The following is a 19,616-nucleotide window of genomic DNA, read 5'->3' on the forward strand; positions in this document are numbered from 1 at the left end:
CACACACACACACACACACACACACACACACACGTGATTGCAAAATCCCATCTCCTGCTGTGTGTGGGACAGGCTAATTAAGCAGCTCTTGGAGTGGTAGGGTGTTTATGTACAGGTCACAAAAATCATTGAAGAGCTGAAGCTAAATGTTTCATGATACCAATTAACGATCAAAATTTGGAAATATACTGAAAGTCAAGCATATTGTACATTTGGCTGTTTTTTTTGCAAACCCCGACAACTGTATTACTTTCACCACGTTATTCCAATCTCCTATGATGATGCTGAAGCATGAGGCCTGTTTCTCTCACTTTGCAGACAAGTTTGTAGCCACTCTATGTCTTTACCACCTCTCCTGTTTCCCTTTGCTAACTCAGCCCGATGATCCTCCCCAGCTCCTCTGGCATGCACGTATTGCACACGCTCTTTGGGTAATCCGCTCCGCCTTCTCGTTAAACTACAAACACATAGGCTTTCTTCTGCACACTTCAACTCTTATGTTTCTCTTTTCTCCTTTGTTGCTCTTTCCATCTCATACAGGAAGAGAAAAAAAAAATGATCCCCCATCCATAACCACAATCAACCATAATGAAGCAAAACCTCTCTTACTTGCAGGTTACTGTGGTTCTTCTTCTTCTTCCTCTCTCTCTCTCTGTCTGTCTGTCTGTCTCTCATTCTCTCTCTCTTTTTCCCTGTTCATTCATTCCATTGCTTTCTTGTGTCCAATTGTGGCACCACCACCTACCTCACTTTATACGTCTGTCTGTTTGTCTGTCTGTTTATCTCTCGCCTACAGGTCACAATTCTAAACCAGTCGTCATGAAACTTTACCAAGTTGTCGAGGTAGTCTCAAGTCTCAAGTCACTTGACAGTGACCTGTCACTGTCACAGGTAGTCTCAAGTCACTTGACAGTGACCTGTCAAGTCACTCTTCACTGATCCTAGATTTTGTATCGAAATAAAAAAGTTAAGTTACACACTGCACTAGTATTATGATTTTGGATTGTGAATTATCTAAAAGTCACACAAAGTTGAAGGATGCAGTAAGTATTGAAGATTTTTTTAAAAATCCACGAAAAACATCTATAACTAGAAGGCCACTTGGTAGAGCACATACCTCCGCCATGCAATGCTTCATCCAGAAGAACATATTGGGCCAAATGCATTTTTGAAATATCGTGCTATATATCGTTTTTGGCCCTATCTTTCAATGGTGAAGAATCACTTAAAAAATAAAATTCTAGTAGCCGGATCCGGATCTTCACCAACATCGAATCAGTTTGTTCTTGTTACACACCCAACCTGTCCACCAAATTTCAGCTGAATCCGTCCCCAACTTTTTGAGATATCCTGCACACAAACAAGCAAACAAGAAAAAGATGTCGTGCAGAACACGATACTTGCAAAATCCACCCCTCCTCCAAAGGTTGCCATGGATACATCAAATTGTCCATTTCATCAAGATTAAAATTGACAATCTAATCAAAGCTCAGGTCAATCGGATGAAAATGATTATTCTTCAGATTAAAATTGATGGTTTTAGAAGTTTGACCTTGAGTTGACCTTTGACGTTTTGACCTCAAAAATAGTTGGTTTCCCAATTCAGTGATGCACTATGCAGTTGCTGTTTAATTTTGAAAAATGACAATTTTAGAAATTCCACCTCAAGATGACCTTTGACCTCAAAATCAATATGCTTCTCAGTTGAGACTACCTCGACAACTTGGTAAAGCTTTATGACGACTGGTTTAGAATTGTGACCTGTAGGCGATAGATAAACAGACAGACAGACAAACAGACAGACAGAATAATAAAAATGACTGACCAATATACTTGAAAAATCTTCCATTTTGCAAGAAAAAACAGACAGACAGACAGAAAGGTGTGAAAACAACCTGTTTCCACCTTTGGTGATGGAGGTAATAAAATATGGATTGTGGGATGAGCATATCACATATTATTGAAAATTGTAATAACATGGACTTGGTGTTTCCGTATGAGATACAGCTCCATGACATCAGAGGAATAAATGTATCTCATCTCTTTTTTAAAGTCTGTATTAAGCAATTTTGTGCCAGTTGAATGGGCGAAATCAGCGAATTGGCAAATGACAAACATTACTAGTTGTGTTCTCATTTTGTCATTTTAAAGTGAAATTGCAAAAGCATTATAGTTGGGGTAAGTACGCGAAGGTGTTGAGAGTTGTTCATTTTGTCATTCTGTTTTTGCAAGTTTTGTTAAGTATCTTGTTTCCTATTCATATACAGTGTGTGTGTGTGTGTGTGTGTGTGTGTGTGTGTGTGTGTGTGTGTGTGTGTGTGTGTGTGTGTGTGTGTGTGTGTGTGTGTGTGTGTGTGTGTGTGTGTGTGTGTGTGTGTGTGTGTGTGCGCGCGCATGTGATTTTTACCAATTTTTTTGTATGCATAGTCGAGGCTCGCATAAGAGCTAGTATGAGTACACTGAACAGATCAGGACACAATAGGACAAAAGGAACACTACAGAGAGGGGGACAATATCAACAGCAGAGCAGAAGGCCAAGATAGACGGAAGCAGACAATGGGTGTGGGGAGGAATGGGGGGCAGGATAGGATTCATGCATGGGGTGGACAAGATGGATACAAAAGGAAACTCTCAGGAGGGAAAACTGGAAATTTGGAAGGAGGAGGGATTGGGGCAGGGTGGGTTAATGAGGGGAGAAAAAAAAAATCATGGTTTTTGATTGGGGATGATCTGAAATAGTGGTGAAGAGCTTTCTTGAGGATCTGGAGAGAAGCATGGGATTGAAGAGAATATGGAAGTTGGTTCCAAAGGCAGGGAAAAAGTGGAATAAATGAGTGGAGGTGTGCAGTGATCCTGGATTCAGGTCGTTTTTGGAGAAGTTTTTGTTTTTATATCCTCGTGGAGGATCTCAAAGTCTTACTCACGTTGTTGTTCTTCATCTTATTCTTGTGGACTTTTTTGTTTCACAGCCTACACTTTTCATCGAAACTTCCTGAAACTTGGCATATATATGTAAAAATACCCTGTGCAGACAGTAACCATCTCCGATTTTGAAAATTCCTCCCAGAAAAAAAGTTATGATGTCAAAATATCTCCGCTAATGGAAATCGCCTAAAAAATTATCTCCGAAACTCGGCAAGCTTTTTGAATTCTGTTTGCGGGAATCAAACAGGGCATTAGCAGAGATGAATTACCGCACGTATGATACATCACTATGACGTCATATCAATTTTTATGACGTCATTCCTATTTTTTGACATTTTTTGTTTCACAACCCAGAGTTTTCATCAGATCTTCGTGAAACTTGCCATGTATATGCAGAAAGCCCACACGCAGGCAGTAACCATCTCCGATTTTGGAAATTCTTCCTAGAAAAAAAAGTTAACGTCATAATATCACCGCTAATGGAAATCGCCTATACCATTATCTCCGAAACTTGGCAAGCTGTTTAAATTTTGTTTGCGGGAATCAAGCCGGGCATTAGCACAGATAATTTATCGCAAACTTGATACATCACAATGACATCATATTCGTTTTTATGACGTCATCATTAAGAGGGCGAGGATCTTAGCTCATTTGAGCTTGTTTCACAGCCTACAGTTTTCATCGAAACTTCCTGAAACTTGGCATATATATGTAAAAATATCCTGTGCAGACAGTAACCATCTCCGATTGTGAAAATTCATCCGAGAAAAGAAGTTATGACGTCATTATGTCTCCACTAATGGAAATCACCCCAAAAAATTATCTCTGAAACTAGGAAAGCTTTTTGAATTCTATTTGCAGGAATGGAACGGGGCATTAGCAGAGATAATTTAACGCACAAATAATACATCTTTATGACGTCATTCCTATTTTTTCACATTTTTTGTTTTACAGCCCAGAGTTTTCATCGGATCCTCGTGAAAAGTGACATGTGTATGCATAAAGTCCATGCGCAGGCAGTAACCATCTCAGATTGAGGAAATTCTTCCAAGAAAAAAGTTATGACGTAATAATATCGCAATGGAAATCGCATAAACAATTATCTCCGAAACAATGCAAGCTTTTTGAATACGTCAGATGGAATTGAATAGGGCATTAGAGATAATTTACCGCACACCTGATACATAACTGATAACTATGACGTCATCACGAAGAGGGCGAGGATCTTAGTTCATTTGTGCTTGTTATTTGTGTATTTGAACTTTTGACATCAAATTTTCAACAAACCTTTATGATGAGAATATGGAGAAGACTGATTAATAATTGGGTCAAAATGCCAAAGGGCAAAGTCAAAGTCGCAAAAGGCCTTATCAGCCCATCCACCTCTGCACTGCAAGAAACAGCCGGGCTTTGTTTTAATCACTTCCGAGTTTTTATTTATTTATTTATCATTGAGCTTCAGTGTGTCTTTCCATGCCATAACCTTTTTACTATTTGAGATTTTGTTATCAAATTTTCTACAAACCCTTAATATGAGAATATGGAGAACAAAGCTTATGCCGAAAGGCTTTGCATTTTGAGATGCTTTTCTAGCTTCCATTTGAAACTGCTTCCTGTACTGTTAGCCAGAGAGCTATCTTGTGCAGAGAGATGCTCAGGATACTGAACGCATAACCAGGGCCGAGGAGGTAAATGGGATGTGGGGGAGGCAGGGAGGGGCAATCTTACCCCACTAATTTCAGCAAGGGGAATCTTGCCCCATTTTATATTTCTTGTCAATCTGAAAACATTATTCCTGAATAAGATAGGAATGACATCATAATGCACCAATTGAACAAGATAGATGCATATTATAATCCATGGCGTCTGGTTTCAATCTTCGATTAAAAATGTAACAAAATGCATTCATAATTGATACATGAAGTCTCATCGCACATACTGCCATGATGGCTTCGTCTGCTCTCTGAAAAACGAGTTAAAGGCCGGCACACATCACCCAGTCTGAGCAGATAATATCCTTCCGAACATGAATTCAGCTGATGTACGACATCTTAAAAGGTCTTTCAAGCTTTCACTATCCGTCAGGGCTTATACAGGATCAAAACTGCATGCTTTAACTCAACACTTCATTGAAGCTTTCTGTCCACACACGAAAGGTACTTTCGTGATATTCCAAAATCTTGCTCACTAAATCACACAACAACATGCTACATAATGCACCGTGTGGTCCGCTCTGGAGAACATGCCTTGGCAGCATGTAGTTTCCACCTTTGATGCTTTACAGAAATAGTATTAGACTTTGCCTTTGAAATCCATACCATCTCATGGTCATGCAGATGGGGCATTCTAAAATTTCACGGCCTGTATATGAGAGGGTTGGGCCCAATAAATACATCCTGATGGTCTTGGTCTTGTCTTTACAGCTCAGACTTGGTTATGTGCATTGTGCATTACAAATGAAGATTCGAGATCATTTCATCATCAGAGGAGCACTTTAGTGGTGTTTTGGTTTGTACATCTTAAGATACAGCTTCCTGTAAAATGAATTATCATCTGAACAAGAGATATGGTACAAAGTGAAAATTGTAGTTAAAGTCTGGCAGAACATTGAGATTGGAAGGTAATGCTGAACTTGAACATTGAAGTGATAAAACACAACCTTTTAATTTGTGTGACAATTTGTTCAACCACAAACAAAGTTGTCGTAAAAACACCATTCAATCGATAAACATCGGATATATAAAGGAAAGAGAGATTAAAAACCCACCGGCTGCGGTTGGGAATTATTCCACGCTCTACCTCCTGGTGGTTGCGACCGATACGAATAGCAAGCCAAGAGCCAAGCTTGCCATTGTACAGGGTATCAACCACTCTAAAGATCTCGCCTCGCACAAAGCTCAGGCCATATGGCGTTTCCTTCTCATACAGGAAGTGCGTACGGACGTAGAAGGAATCCCCTACGTCTGACTCTACCACGCGTCGGTACACTGGAAGACAAATGAAGATTAGGTGGTCAAAACTTTCCAAGTCAATTAAGGAAGTACACCAAAACATTGTTAATTCTGCACCCCAACCCCCCTTTTCAATAACACAATTACAAACAGCGAGTCATGAAAAACACTGTAGTGATCTCATCATTATGCTTCAAAACAATGTGAGACAAATAAATCACTCAACTCTCCACTGCAATTTCTTTCAAAGCAAGAGGTACTCAAGAAAATTAGTTTGGTTGCCATAACTTTGGCAAAATTATTCATGGTCAGGTCAGAAACAAAACTGAACTTGATGTTTTCAGGTCATGCACCTTCAACCCAACGTTTATCTCTTCCAAAAAGCAAATGATAACTTTGTACTTATAGCAGAAAGCAGAAAATTTGGGGAGAGAGGAGATGGTTGATGTCAGCCATTTGTGTAATGGCGACCAAACAGATATGGATTTTCGTATCGCCTAACTGTGTTTAAATGATATGAAAATGATTGAAGCTTTTACTTGTGGGATAATTGTCTCGTTTGGCATCATGTTTATACCAAGAACCTCTCATGACTCCCTTTGCATGACAATCGGTTCTTGAGTAAGTATGATAATGGCAAGTTGAAAAACGATTGGTCTGTCAATGTAGGGCAGAGCAATCCACCCAATGGTGCATTTCAGGCAAAGAAAGTTTCTGCTGAAATCTGGGCCCGTGTATGTCTTTTATTACAAGTATACAGGATAGCCTAAATGTATGCACAATCGCCTCTGAGCTGTCTAACCTGGGTTTGAATCCCGACCCAGCTATAAATTGTCATCCTGGTGTTTTGCATGCAGGGTGAGGCATCGGTGTGTGTGCCACCCCTTGAACGGAGGTTAAAGTGAGCGTTCTGTCTGTCAGCATTAGTTGGTGAACGTTAAATATCTCTCATGGAAGAGCAGGTGAGCTATTGCTCCCACCGTGGCCAAGTTCGAAATTCCTGCTCTAATCTACAGGGGACACTGCATCAGCAGCACAGTTGCACCCTCCAGCAAATGATGCTAATCGCAGTCATATGCTGCATACGAAAAGGGAAGAAGACTGCAATTATTCATTTCCATATACGTACGAACAAAATAAGCAACTTTTTTTGCAAGCCTAATATGCTCGCCTCAATTCAAATGGAGTTCCACCACCTGTTGGCCTTGCTCTACCAATGTACATTTAACAGGTGTTGCTTTTCTGTACTTACCTCCCAAATCCCCTTGGCATGCTGCCTTGTTACCTGGCAACACAATGCAGCATCCAACGTAACACTCTCTACTTCCACCACGGGCCCAGTATTTCAAGCACGTGGCGTACATTGGTGCTTTTGTCTGCATGTTTCATTTTCTTCGAAATAATTAGAATTTTGTTGGTTTTCAGCAACTTTTTGGGGTTGTTGAGGTCTAGTTCATACGTTTTAACCAACTATATTCAATGTCATAAATTTGTGAGAAATATTTTATTTGGATAAGTCTCTCTCGTTTGTTCAAGATTAAAATAAGAAATAAATAAACAATCGACTTTGTTTTAAACTGAGGGAAATCACATCTAATGAATCCAATGATCGGAATAGCAATTGCATTCATGAAATGTGGCACGAAAAGCCTCAACACCTTGTCCATTCTGCTCACCATCCTTCTTCCGTTGTGCCAAAATGCACACCTCCTCTCCACGTGTAATTTCTAGCAGAAAGAGTACAGCTTCCTCACGCACAATGTTCTGAAAATCCACATTGTTCACCTGCAGAGACAGCGGAACAGATATGAAATCCCAGTTTTTGTTCCAAAGTCGAGCTGTATGGCTCTGAATAATTTGGAGCTCTGGTTCTCATCGGTCCGGCTGATCGTGAAACTCTTGATTGCAAGGCTAGAGATAATCTGCACGGGCATCTCCAGGAGAACAAATGCACTTGGATAATCTACATCTGACAGCTGTGAAACAACAAGCACAAATCAAGACCACATAATGAGAAAGCAGTGAGTAGGATAACAGATGCACTGTCGAAGAACAAGCAGACAGGATATTCACAGGCTGCTGACGCACAGTCATTGGTGGAGAGTTCATCACCTTCACATCACTCGGGCATAGACTGGTGGCCAAAGTGTTGGATTACATCATCAGCACTTTGGGGAAATGAATATTTCTCAGCACACAATTCTTGGTTCACTGATAAGTGCTCACAACATTTTGACCTCACACTTTGTCCAAAGGTCTCATTAAACAAAGACAGCAAAAGTAATCTTCAAAAACTTAAGATTTATTTGATTTGATGAGGAATTTTCACTTTATATCCGTGGATGAAAAATGCACCATAAAGCATTAAATACAAACTTCAGTGGATTGCCAAGTAATCCTATTGGAAGCAGCTCCACCACCGAAGGTGGACCGAGGATATGTTTAAGCCCCTGTTTGTCTGTCTGACTGGATGCACGATATCTCGAAAAAGTTGTGGATGGATTCAGCCAAAATTTGGTAGACATGTTGGGTGTGTGACAAGGACAAACTAATTAGATTAAGGCGAAGAGCCGAGTCGGGATCCAGATCCGAGAACTTTAAAGTGGTTATTCACCATTAAAATCGGGCCAAAAACGATATACAGTATAGCATGGTATTTCAAAACGTTGTGGATGGATTCAGACAAAAATTGGTGGACAGGTTGGGTATGTGACATGGACAAATTGATTCAATTTTGGTGACGATCCAGATCTGGCCTATCGGCGGGATACAAAATTTAAACTGTTCAGCCTGATGGAAGTACCTGTATGTGTTATTTCGAATGCTGTTCTAGTTACCTCCGCCAGCAAAGGTGGACAGAGGTTATGTTATCACCCCTGTTTGTCTGTCTGTCTCTGTGAGCAGGATATCTCAAAAAGTTATGGACGGATTCTAATGAAACTTGGTGAACAGGTTGTATGTGGAAAAAGAGCGAAATTATTTGATTTTCTTGAAGATCTGGATCCAGATACTATAATTCTGAAGTGATTTTTTAACCATTGAGAGATAGCGCCAAAAACGATACATAGCGTGATATTTCAAAAAGTTGTGGACGGTTTATGACAAAACTAGGTGGATGAGTTTGTTAGGAGACAAGAACAAGCCACTTAGATTTTGGTTGAGGTCCGGATTCAGATCCGACTTATCAATGGGATACAAAATGTAAACTGTTCAGCCTGGTGAAGGTATGCGGTTTACCGAGTGCCGTTCTAGTTGTATCATATAAGCTACGATAACAATATATCTGAAGCAAATAGATTGCAATTAAAAGAAACACAGCATCTAAAACAATTCATCATACTGTGTAAACAATCTGTTATGCACCAAAATGAATGCCAACACAAACAACTCTTTACAGATCACCAACAATATTAAACTCTACAAATAATCAGTTACACAGCACCAATAATCTGTAACATACTACCACCAATTTGTAACGACTACAAACAATCTTTTAAAACTGCGAATAATATTACACACAAATACAATCTAACAAACTACCAACAATCTATTACACACTGCAATCAATATATTACACATCAAACACACATTGTTACACACTACAAACAATCAAATATACACCACCAATAATCTTTACATCATGCAAGCAATCTGTTTCAAGGTGTTCTTGGTGGATCTATAGCTTGAATGGTCATACATCATGATTTAAAGGGATACATGATGAGAACTCGGGAGAAGTCGTCAATTGGCTTGATACGCACGTATTTACGGTGGTGGACCAAACAAAGGCAGGACAGAAACGCACGCTCAGCACAATGAGCGAGTGATTTGTGCATTTGGAATTATATTTTAGAACAGTTGAATTCCGCCAGGCTCGGGATGTATCGAATTTTTGCCCCGTGGATTATTGCACATCGCTCCATTGCACTTAAATGTTTGCAGGTGTCTTTGACATCAAGTGGATTAAAATGGAAGGCCAAGGTTTAAAATTTCACCGTAAAACATATTCATATCCCCAACCATTAATGTGCATTAACAGCACTGATTTTAGTAATTGCTTTGGAATGAAAATCAACACCTATATTATTCGGCTAAATTCCATATGTAACTAGAATGACACTCGTAGAGGGCATACCTCCACCAGGCTGAACAGTTTACGTTTTGTATACCACTGATCAGCCGGATCCAGATTTGAATCTTCACCAAAATCGATTCAATACTTTCTCGTTACACATCCAACGTATCCACCAAGTTTTGTGCAAATCCGTCCATAACTTTTTGAGATATCCTGCTTACAGACAGACAAACAGCTGGTGAAAGCATAATCTCCATGCACCTTAAGTGGCAGAGGTAATAAAGATGGTAGCATTAAGTGTGGTTTCAATAATTACAAAACAAAAAGAATGAAGGAAATATATAGTGTCCATTCAAAAAAATTGATCATAATTAATTTGGTTCCAAGAGGCAAAGGACCTGGGAACAACCTGTAGAAATTGCATGTAAGATCAAAGCCAAAAACAATACCTTCAGAATCTGATCTCCCTCTTCCAAGCCCTGTTGTGAAGCTGGGCTGCCAGCCTGCACACCAGCCACAAAAATGCCCACGTCGTTTCCACCCGCTAGACGCAGCCCGACACTGTCGGACTTGCGAAACCGTACCACCTTCATCTCCAGCCTTGAAGAGGTAGGTTAAAGACATGCATGTGAGGGTGAAAGCATGGAATGGAGGACTCAATGTCACCATGACATGTTCCCCATAAGAACATATTTGCAGTGAGCCACACAGATGATATGATCTCCCACAACCTGCCACTGCTGCACCATTTCCATGAACGGTAAATGTATTTTTAATAAGGTACGGATGCAAAAAATTGTGTGTGTGTGTAAAGGGGGGAGGGGGGAGAGGGGGGGGGTGGGTGACAAAAAAAACAGTAGGGGGGAATAGTGGGTTATGGAGGGGGGTGAGGGGATATTAAAGCATTTCAATACATTATTACTTCAAGGCTGCTTAAGATAAAATCGTATCCCAAACTACATATCACATATATTTAAGAAAACACACATCATTGTTGCTTAGGACCATTTGTTTATGATAAAGCAACCGGTTTAGCCCAGAAAAAAGCAGAAACACTAGCTGCTACATTTTCTGTTCATACATCAAGAAAGCAAACTCGGTGAAGTTCACAAGGTCCGAATCTCAAATGCTCAAAATTCATTAATCACCCTAACATCATCCATGAATGATGTAACATTTATGATGATCATCCACTACGTCGAAGCTTACTCATGACAAAAGTTATGAGGGGTGTTCAAAATACTCACAATAGTCTAAGTCACTAAGATGCCAAATTGTTTGTCTTTTCAATACACAAGTATAATATATCTATTTATATATCTATATATCTATATAGTAATACTGAAGGACCAATTTTGTGCTCCTCCGAGCAGTTGCGTCACGTTTTTCTCGGTACTGTGACCTGGACTGAAAGAAACTTCGTATCTGTAAGAGTGCATCGCACATAGTGGCAATAGTCAACTTTCTGAAGCAGAATAAACACTTTTCGTTGAGACGGGGGCGAGGAGTGAAGAGGCGGGGGCGGGGGATGAAGAGACGGGGGGCAGGGAGTGAGGAGGCGGGGGGCAAGGTCAGCAAATTTTTGGGTGGGGGTAAGCAAATTGAAGGCGGGAGACAGGGGGAAATGGGGCGGGGGGTGAGTGGGCTGGGGTGAATTAGGCGGGGTTGAGTGTGAGGGGGTGGACAGGGGGGCGGGGTCCGGGGGAAAGTGGGGCGGGGAATCAAGAGACGAGTGAAGAGGCGGGGTTGGGGCCGGGGTAATTAAATTTTTGGGCAGGGGTAAGCAAATTGAAGGCAGGGGGAATGGGGCAGGGGCGGGGGATGAGTAGGCGGAGGCAAGCACGACCTGTCCAGTCCATGTCCCTCGAGTGTGGGTGAGCTGGTGAGGGTGGTTGAATTAACGGAATTCGTCTGTGACGGGGTTTTGGCTAGTCTATAATATTCGTGCTGGGCATATTTTGGAAAGTTTGACTGTCACCGATCACCGATTAAAAAAATAAAGAATAAGAAAAAATAAAAATAAAACAGCAGATCTTGCTACGAATGCCAATTATTATCTTGCCAAAACGAAGTTTTTGCAAGATATGTTAGTCAGCTTGTATGTTTTTTTTTTTGTTTGTTTTTTTGTTTGTCTATAATCACGTATAAAAAAATTCTGCAGAGCACAGTGATCATTGGAAATTTTTGTAACTTCGCATATCAGAGGCCTATAGAGGTCCCTTTCAGTGCACAAAATTTTGAAGGTCAAGGTCAAAGGTCAAGGTCACTTTGTCACAAATCAGGGGAGTCGACGAAACCCTTGTTTTTGAAGTAATTTTAATCGGATCGTCTTCAAACTTCATGGGAATATAGTTCATGGTCTGGCGCTCAGCTGATTAATTTTTGGTGGCGATTGGCCTTGACCTTCATGGTTAGCGCCTCAGGTCAAACATATTTGACCCCAAGGTCAAATTTTCAAGTTTTAGGAACCATATCGTGTAGTACCTCAAATTGAACACCTCGATGAGTGATTTCTAGATATGTCAAGCTTGAGACATTATGACGTCATGAGGCAAACGCATATTTTTCATGGTTACTCTGTAGAACGATTCTCATCGGAATCTCTCGTAGGCAGATATTCCTCAAGGAGTCGCTCCTGGTGGATAGCAGCTCTGTTCACCTCAGTATGACCTCAAAGAAGTCACACGTGGTCACCTTTTGGCAAGATACAGGTCTTTTATTTATTTGTTTGTCTTGGCACCCGCTTATAGTAATTTTTTCATGCTTTCAACTGGCTATGACTATGGTGCATCACCACTACCACCATCCATCCATCCATTGGGACCATACTCTGTACAGAGCATTGGTGCTACCGAAGTAGTCTCCTTGGCTGTTGGGCACTATCCTGGACAAGTCGCCACTCCGATACAGTATACCAACAAGCTGGAACTTATTTTGCCGACCTCAGAGGGATGACAGGCAGAGTCAACCCCACCTGGTATTAATTCAACAGATGAATAGGATTTGAACTCAGAATCTTTGGATCCCAAGCCCACCACCCTCACCATTAAGCCAACACCAGGCATATCACTGCTACTGAGGATGCAGATGATAAAATGGTAAATAATGACGTCATTGTGCATACATGAGGTGACTGCCACTGGAACGACTACAAACTCATCATGCAGCAAAACTTTCAAACCAGTACACCAGGAAGCGAAAATGTAGTATCCACTTAACGTACCTACAAGTTAACGTGGTATTGTTATATAATGGGGCTGTTAAAGACTGCATGTGAAATGTGTCCCCTTTTGCTCTGGGTGGGGGAGGGGTGGGGGAGGGGGAGGCAGAATACTGTCAGCCTGCCTTTGAAATGTGAAAAGACAAATTTAACTGATGCTATGATATATGCCAGAAACGTATGACGTCAAGACGTACTTGGCCAGGAAGTAGGGTACAGTTTGAGTGATCGCGTTTTCCTTTGTCCTCGCTGTTTTGAAAAGAATTGGTTATATTTATATGATCAGGTGTGCTTTCGAAAGGTTAAATGGTTTCCCTTTGAGAGTTTCAAAGTAAAATATATTTGATAACACCCAATTCCGAGCCGTTTGCCGTATTAACGTGTTTTCTAAATTACCGAGCCAAATTTTTTCCACCATCACATGACGATTGGCAGCTGTTTATAAAGAATAATGTTTCGGAGCATCTCCTTGAAACGTCTATTATGCAACATGTTTTTTTTATTATGTTTGTTGAAATTCCCTCAAAAAAGGGTGAAAGCTACTCAAGGTTTTTTGGGTTGTATGCGGTACGTACTGCAATCAGTAATCACACGGACTCCAATCTGCCGATGTAGATGACTGAGAAATGGTCAATATCTGCCTGTGTCGATAAAACCGCATAATCCGCAAAGAACAACCATCCGTCTGCCACCCAGGCGATTGTTCCCACTAATGCAAGCCAATCAACCAGAAGGCACGTGGTGTGATCGGGGGGGTAAATCAAAATATGCGGAGGGTGACGAGCACTCCCCTGATCTCCAATGGACATAAAGTCCCACACCAAAGCATCACCTCCAATCCGGAAGCCTCAGCCTGACGACACTGTCAAACAGACAAAGATTATATGGTCAACATCAGTCAAACATCAAACAGAGCCGCCTATCCTGGTTTCGGGTTTATTTAACTCTTACGAGGCGCCTTTTTATACATAAAGAAGGTAAAAAAACAAACCATTTAAACAGCTTGAGACGTGCACCTTGACCCCATGACCAAAGCACACAGTTCAACAATACTGTCCCATTGGCATACAAATGCCCCTCAGCTCACAGGCTGAAGCACATGGTCAAACAAACACACACATCCTAACTCCAAAGGGCCAGAATGCATGGTCATACAGTTGGACACCTCCATAGGAGTGAGTCCCCATGACTTCAATGGCATGTCGTCCTGAATTTTCATCAGGACGGCATACCGATAAATATCTAACGAACGATGACCACATTCGTCGTTTATACATCAATCGTACCTGCAGTGATGAGCATCGGCTGCGGATCATGTCTCACCATATCTCACCAGACATAATACGTGGCCGATGCTCACCATTACAGCCAGGAGTTACGATTGCCATTGACATTTAAACGATATATATGTATATATATATATATGTATATATATGTATGTATATATATATATATATATATGTATATATATATATATGTATATATATATATATATATATATGCATATATATATATATATGTATATATATATATATATATATATATATATATATATATATATATATATATATATATATATATATATGCATATATATATATATATATGCATATATATATATATGCATATATATATATATATATGCATATATATATATATATATATATATATATATATATATATATATATATATATATATTTGAATAAGATTGGGGCGGGAAGAAAAAGGCGCTTCCAACCCAAAAGTAAAAAACTAGATCGACTCCGCTAATTTGAGCAAAAAAGCGAGAGCTTTTTCAGGTAACGCAGACCCGGTCTCAGGTAACGTTTCTCCGCCTTCACAGCCGGCTTCTTCAGGCACAATAGAGGAAGTCTATTTTATCATAGAACACCTTACCCCATGCAATGTTCCAGTATTGAATTGAATTGTTCAAAATAAAATCATGATTTTAAAGGTTGTATATAAAAAATATGGAAATTTAGCACCGTTCATGCAGTATCTTATACACCACTTTATTTAATATGCCCTCCTGAAAAAGTGGAATGTTTTTGGAAGTGGTGAGAAGGCGATTTATGTTCTACAGTGTTCAAGAATATACTTAAATTTAAATAAAATAATGATTTTAAGGGTCGTATAAAATTAATTCTGCAAGTTTACTACCGTTGACACAGTGTCGATTACATTGCCTTATTTAACAAATTACATTATTTCTTTGTGCCTGTTGTTTGTGTCCTTTATGACATCCTTAAAAACAGTAAGTTTCCTGTTTCGAATTATTTTCAATTTTGTTTCACTGCCAGACAGTTAGACAGAGCAAAAATATTATCTCACTCCTTTCTGCACATGTGCAATTGGGTCAAATTCAGATCCAAAGTACTGCTAAACTGCAGGTTCGTTTTCCAATTCATGTTCTGATTCGTGTTCAAAATATAACATTCAATTGAAATCAAGTTGTTCCTCAATCATAAACTGACATTTGTAGCCAGTCAGTGAAACAGACAGACAAGCATAAGTGAATCTATTGCTTTACCCTGCTTTTCACTTTGTGCGCACAGGGCAAAATCATACAGGTCAATTGAATAAAATGTAAGGCACAATAATGATGTTACCATCATATCCTGGAAAGAAAGATATACATCGAATATAGTTTACATAAGTGGTATTCTGCATTTGTTCGAATTTTTCAAAAATAATTGATGGTCATACTCGTTGGAAATGAGGTCCATATTAGGACAAAGAAGCACAAGTACTGGAATCTATAACTGCATTAACAAAACTATATAGAAATATAGAATTGGGAACAAAAGCCTCAAAGGTGGCAGCTTTCTCTCTTTTTTATTTACAAGCCTCTCACTGGGCAGTGGCTGTCTCTGATGGCATATCATCCGGGTAGTGGACCAACATTTCATCCATGTTCTTATGCTGGGTCAGCCAAACACTTCATGAATGTGGTTGAAAAACAATGGCCTGCCGACACTTGGCTCTCTTTAATGTCTACCACCAGACGTCAGCAGACCAGGACACCCAGCTAAACATGTCATCTGATGGATGGCACACTCGTTGGTGCAATTCCCTGCTTGGATGACAATTTATAGTTGGAACAGGAATCATACAATTTATAGTTGGAGAAAGAATAGAACTCAGACCAGACAGCAAAAAGGCTACCTCTGAGATATCCAATCACCCCCCAGAAAGTGGCACTTTAGGAAGCGTGCTTACGTGTTTAAGTTATACTGGATGTTGTTTTTGAAAATCTGTTCATTCATCCTCTCCAATACATATAATAATCGCTTAATGTTGAGACTGAGAGCCAAAGATAATAAAATGGTTAGTGGAGCAGATTGTCATGTGCTTGCTTTATCAGCTGTGTGAAGTTATTGGCAAACAATGGAAAAAAGTGTCTTCATCCCCAAAAGGCCGATTTTTGGCATTTTATTTATTTCATCAGGATCTTGAATCTTAACCTACTTATATTAAAGGCGAAGTATAATTGGGACTATGCAAGACTATTAAACTAAAGGCTATGTAGCAAGAAGGGTTGGACGTCCAATAGAGACTGGATGATGTACCATCAAGAAGGATATAAAGGAATGAAGGTCACCACGGCTTAGCCTTGGCCCACGATCCAATGACGGCTATATTTTTTCAGACCACTAGATGACCTTGACCTTCAACATTGAGGGATAGAGTGTAAATTAATAAAATATATCCCCATCTACAATCTATCCATAAAACTCAACATCATGAAAATCAGAGGTAAATTATTTAAATTATGATCAAAACGTTTTTTGTTCATCAGGTCACAATACAAAAAAAGTAGGTCAAGGACACTAATCAAATATCAGATGCACAACTTCAGTGGAGGTACACTAATATGAAGCAAGAACATTTTGGAAGGCCAAGCAGTCTTTGAAATCCCACATTGGCAAAATTGAGCGATGACAAAAACACATCTTTTTCAAGACCGCCATTTGACCTTGATTATTGACTCAGAGGGGTGTCATGTAAATTAATTGTAACTGCATCTTACCCTATGCTATTTAGAGAGGGTAATTTCATTCTGATCAGACATTTGTGACCATCATTACTTCCCTGATTGTAACTATCACATTGATCATAGTGGGGAAGCATGCGTGCTCCTGTGACCCAGAGAGCTATACTGGCAGGAGCTTTGCTCCTAGTCAATGAGTCTTACCTAGCCAGGCAGGTCAATGGGAAGGAGCCAGACTAAGAGTTATCATATCTTTGGGGGTAGGAAATGTTTTTTTTTTTTTTGGTTTCCATCTGGCCGAGTCACCCCCACCTTCACAGTGGTCTTGTGAAGAGGGTTTTCCTTGTTTCAGGATGAGGTGAATGGCCCCAGCCAGTCTTCTTCTTTGTCCTTGTCTTCATCTTCTTCTTCATCCTTGCATTCTTCTTTGTCTTATTGTCATTATCTTCTTATTTCTCAGTTATTCTACATCATACTTGTCCAGTACTCCCTGTGGGATTTGGTGAATTCTGTCTCTCTGAAGGGTACCAGAAATAAGTATGTCACAGGTCATGGCCACCTGGTATTACAGGATCCCAAACTCTTTGGTAATGCTTTCAGAGGCTGATCTTGACCATTAACAGGTGTAAAACGTCAAAATGTTTGGATAGCCATGGACATGCATGGCGGTGGTCCGTGCAGCCATTTTCGGTGGATTTACCCTAAAACTGATAAAAAAAATTTCTTCTCAAAAACAGCTGGACAGAAAGAGGGGAAACTTCACAAAAATGTTCCTCAAGCTATGGGTGTAAAAGTTTGTTAAGGAAAAATTGATAGGTCACTTGGCTTGGCAGCCATATTGAATTGAAGAAAAATATTAAATAATGTTTTCTCTGGAACTGCTTAATCAATCGATGTGAAACCTCACAGTTATGATGTAGTAATGATGAGGAATAAATGTTTTAAATTTCAACTTGATCAGACGCATGGTCTGGTAGCCATTATTATTTAATTGTGTGATCTGGGTTGTTTTTGATTTTTTTGATTGTTTTTTTTTTGAATAAGGCTCACTTGGCTGTGCCTGGATGGGTTTGAGGGTAGACCAGGAGCAGTTGAAACCCAAATACTATCCAAGTTCCTCGTGATGACTCCATCATTGCTTTTTGCTTGTTTGGGTTCCGACTGATTACTCCAATGCAGGACTGTACCGGTTTGGTCTTCCATTTGATTTGAATTTAATTTATTTGAAGTCCCATTCTAAATTCAATTGAATAATGATAAAAAAAAAACATCGGGGTGAGTTGGGGTGAGGTGTCCAATCAAAGCGGGTAGGATGCCTTGGTTCCCGGTCATCACTGCCAGCAGTTGTAAAGTGGCAGTTCTAATTATGTCTCTTATTAATTACGTGACACACCAGTACACAAACACCACACAAAATACACTACACAAAACTACGCAAACACCACACAAAAAAGTCCTAGTAAGGGTCTGTAATCCCTGATTGTTCTTTTTCTTGTTTTTCTCTTTTTTTACCTCCACCACTGAAGGTGAAGGAGGTTGTTTTCACCCCTCTCTATCTGTTTGTTTGTTTGTCTGTTTGTCTGTTTATGTGTCTGTGTGCAGGATATCTCAAAAAGTTGTGGATGGATCCGGATGAAATTTGGTGGGCTGGTTGGGTGTGTGACAAGGACAAACTGATTAGATTTTGGCGAAGATCTGGATCCGGATCGGATAATTTTTTTTAGTGATTCTTCACCATTGAAAGATAGGGCTAAAGCAATATTTTCCACGCTATCTCAAAAAGTTTTACACGGATTTGGATGAAACTTGGTGGACAGGTTGGGTGTGTGACCACGACGAGTTGATTCGATTTTGGCGAAGATCCGAATCCGGATCTTGATAATATAATTTTTTAATTTTTAAAGGGATTCTTCACCATTGAGAGATAGGGCCAAGAATGATATAGAGCATGATATTTATAAAATGTATTGGGCCCAATATGTTCGCGTGGATCAGGCATTATATGGTGGATGTAGGTGCTCTACCGAGTGCCCTTCTAGTTTTAATGTTGTTTTGCTTTATCCTTAGCCATATCTAACCTTCCTTTGGCCCTTACCTAGAGTGGCCTTTGCTTGTTTTAAGTGATTTCCATTAAAAAAAAAACCTTCATCAAGTTATGGTGAAAAATGTTAAAATGTGTAGAATTGGATCATGACCTTAAAAATTAGTTCATTGTCAAATCAAATAAGTCAACCAGAAACACTTTTATTCTCATTATTGATGCAAAATTTCATTTCGAAACTCCTAGCGAGATCCAAGATCCAGCTCGGACATTGGCAGAAAAAGGGAGAAAATCCTAAATGGTGGTTTCGTACTCCTTCCTTGGGGTCTAGAACCTTGCCCCTTAACTCAGAGGAGTATGATATAGAATAGTCATAAATGCACCTTGCTCTGGGCTATCTTGCAAGGGCAATTT

At 39.8% G+C, this 19,616-nt stretch overlaps 1 protein-coding gene across 11 annotated transcripts in view; it reads right to left on the reverse strand.

The window, feature by feature from the left end:
• LOC147016753 (tight junction protein ZO-1-like) overlaps positions 1-19,616 on the reverse strand; it is a 657,688-nt gene that overhangs the window by 102,660 nt on the left and 535,412 nt on the right. For 9 of the 11 annotated variants that reach the window (XM_085845716.1, XM_085845725.1, XM_085845719.1 and 6 more), the window contains 4 exons: positions 10,401-10,551; positions 7,553-7,661; positions 7,129-7,161; positions 5,693-5,912 (listed from right to left, as the gene is read on the reverse strand). In XM_085845716.1, coding sequence (XP_085701842.1) covers positions 5,693-5,912; positions 7,129-7,161; positions 7,553-7,661; positions 10,401-10,551 — 513 coding nt within the window. Of the gene's footprint in view, positions 1-5,692; positions 5,913-7,128; positions 7,162-7,534; positions 7,662-10,400; positions 10,552-19,616 lie in introns of all 11 variants that reach the window. The other 2 variants (XM_085845718.1, XM_085845717.1) reach the window with 2 other exon arrangements.

Source organism: Eptatretus burgeri, chromosome 11 (assembly GCF_056783735.1).
Source record: "Eptatretus burgeri isolate ZD-2024b chromosome 11, Ebu_testis_v1, whole genome shotgun sequence".
NCBI classification, from domain to species: Eukaryota; Metazoa; Chordata; class Myxini; order Myxiniformes; family Myxinidae; genus Eptatretus; species Eptatretus burgeri.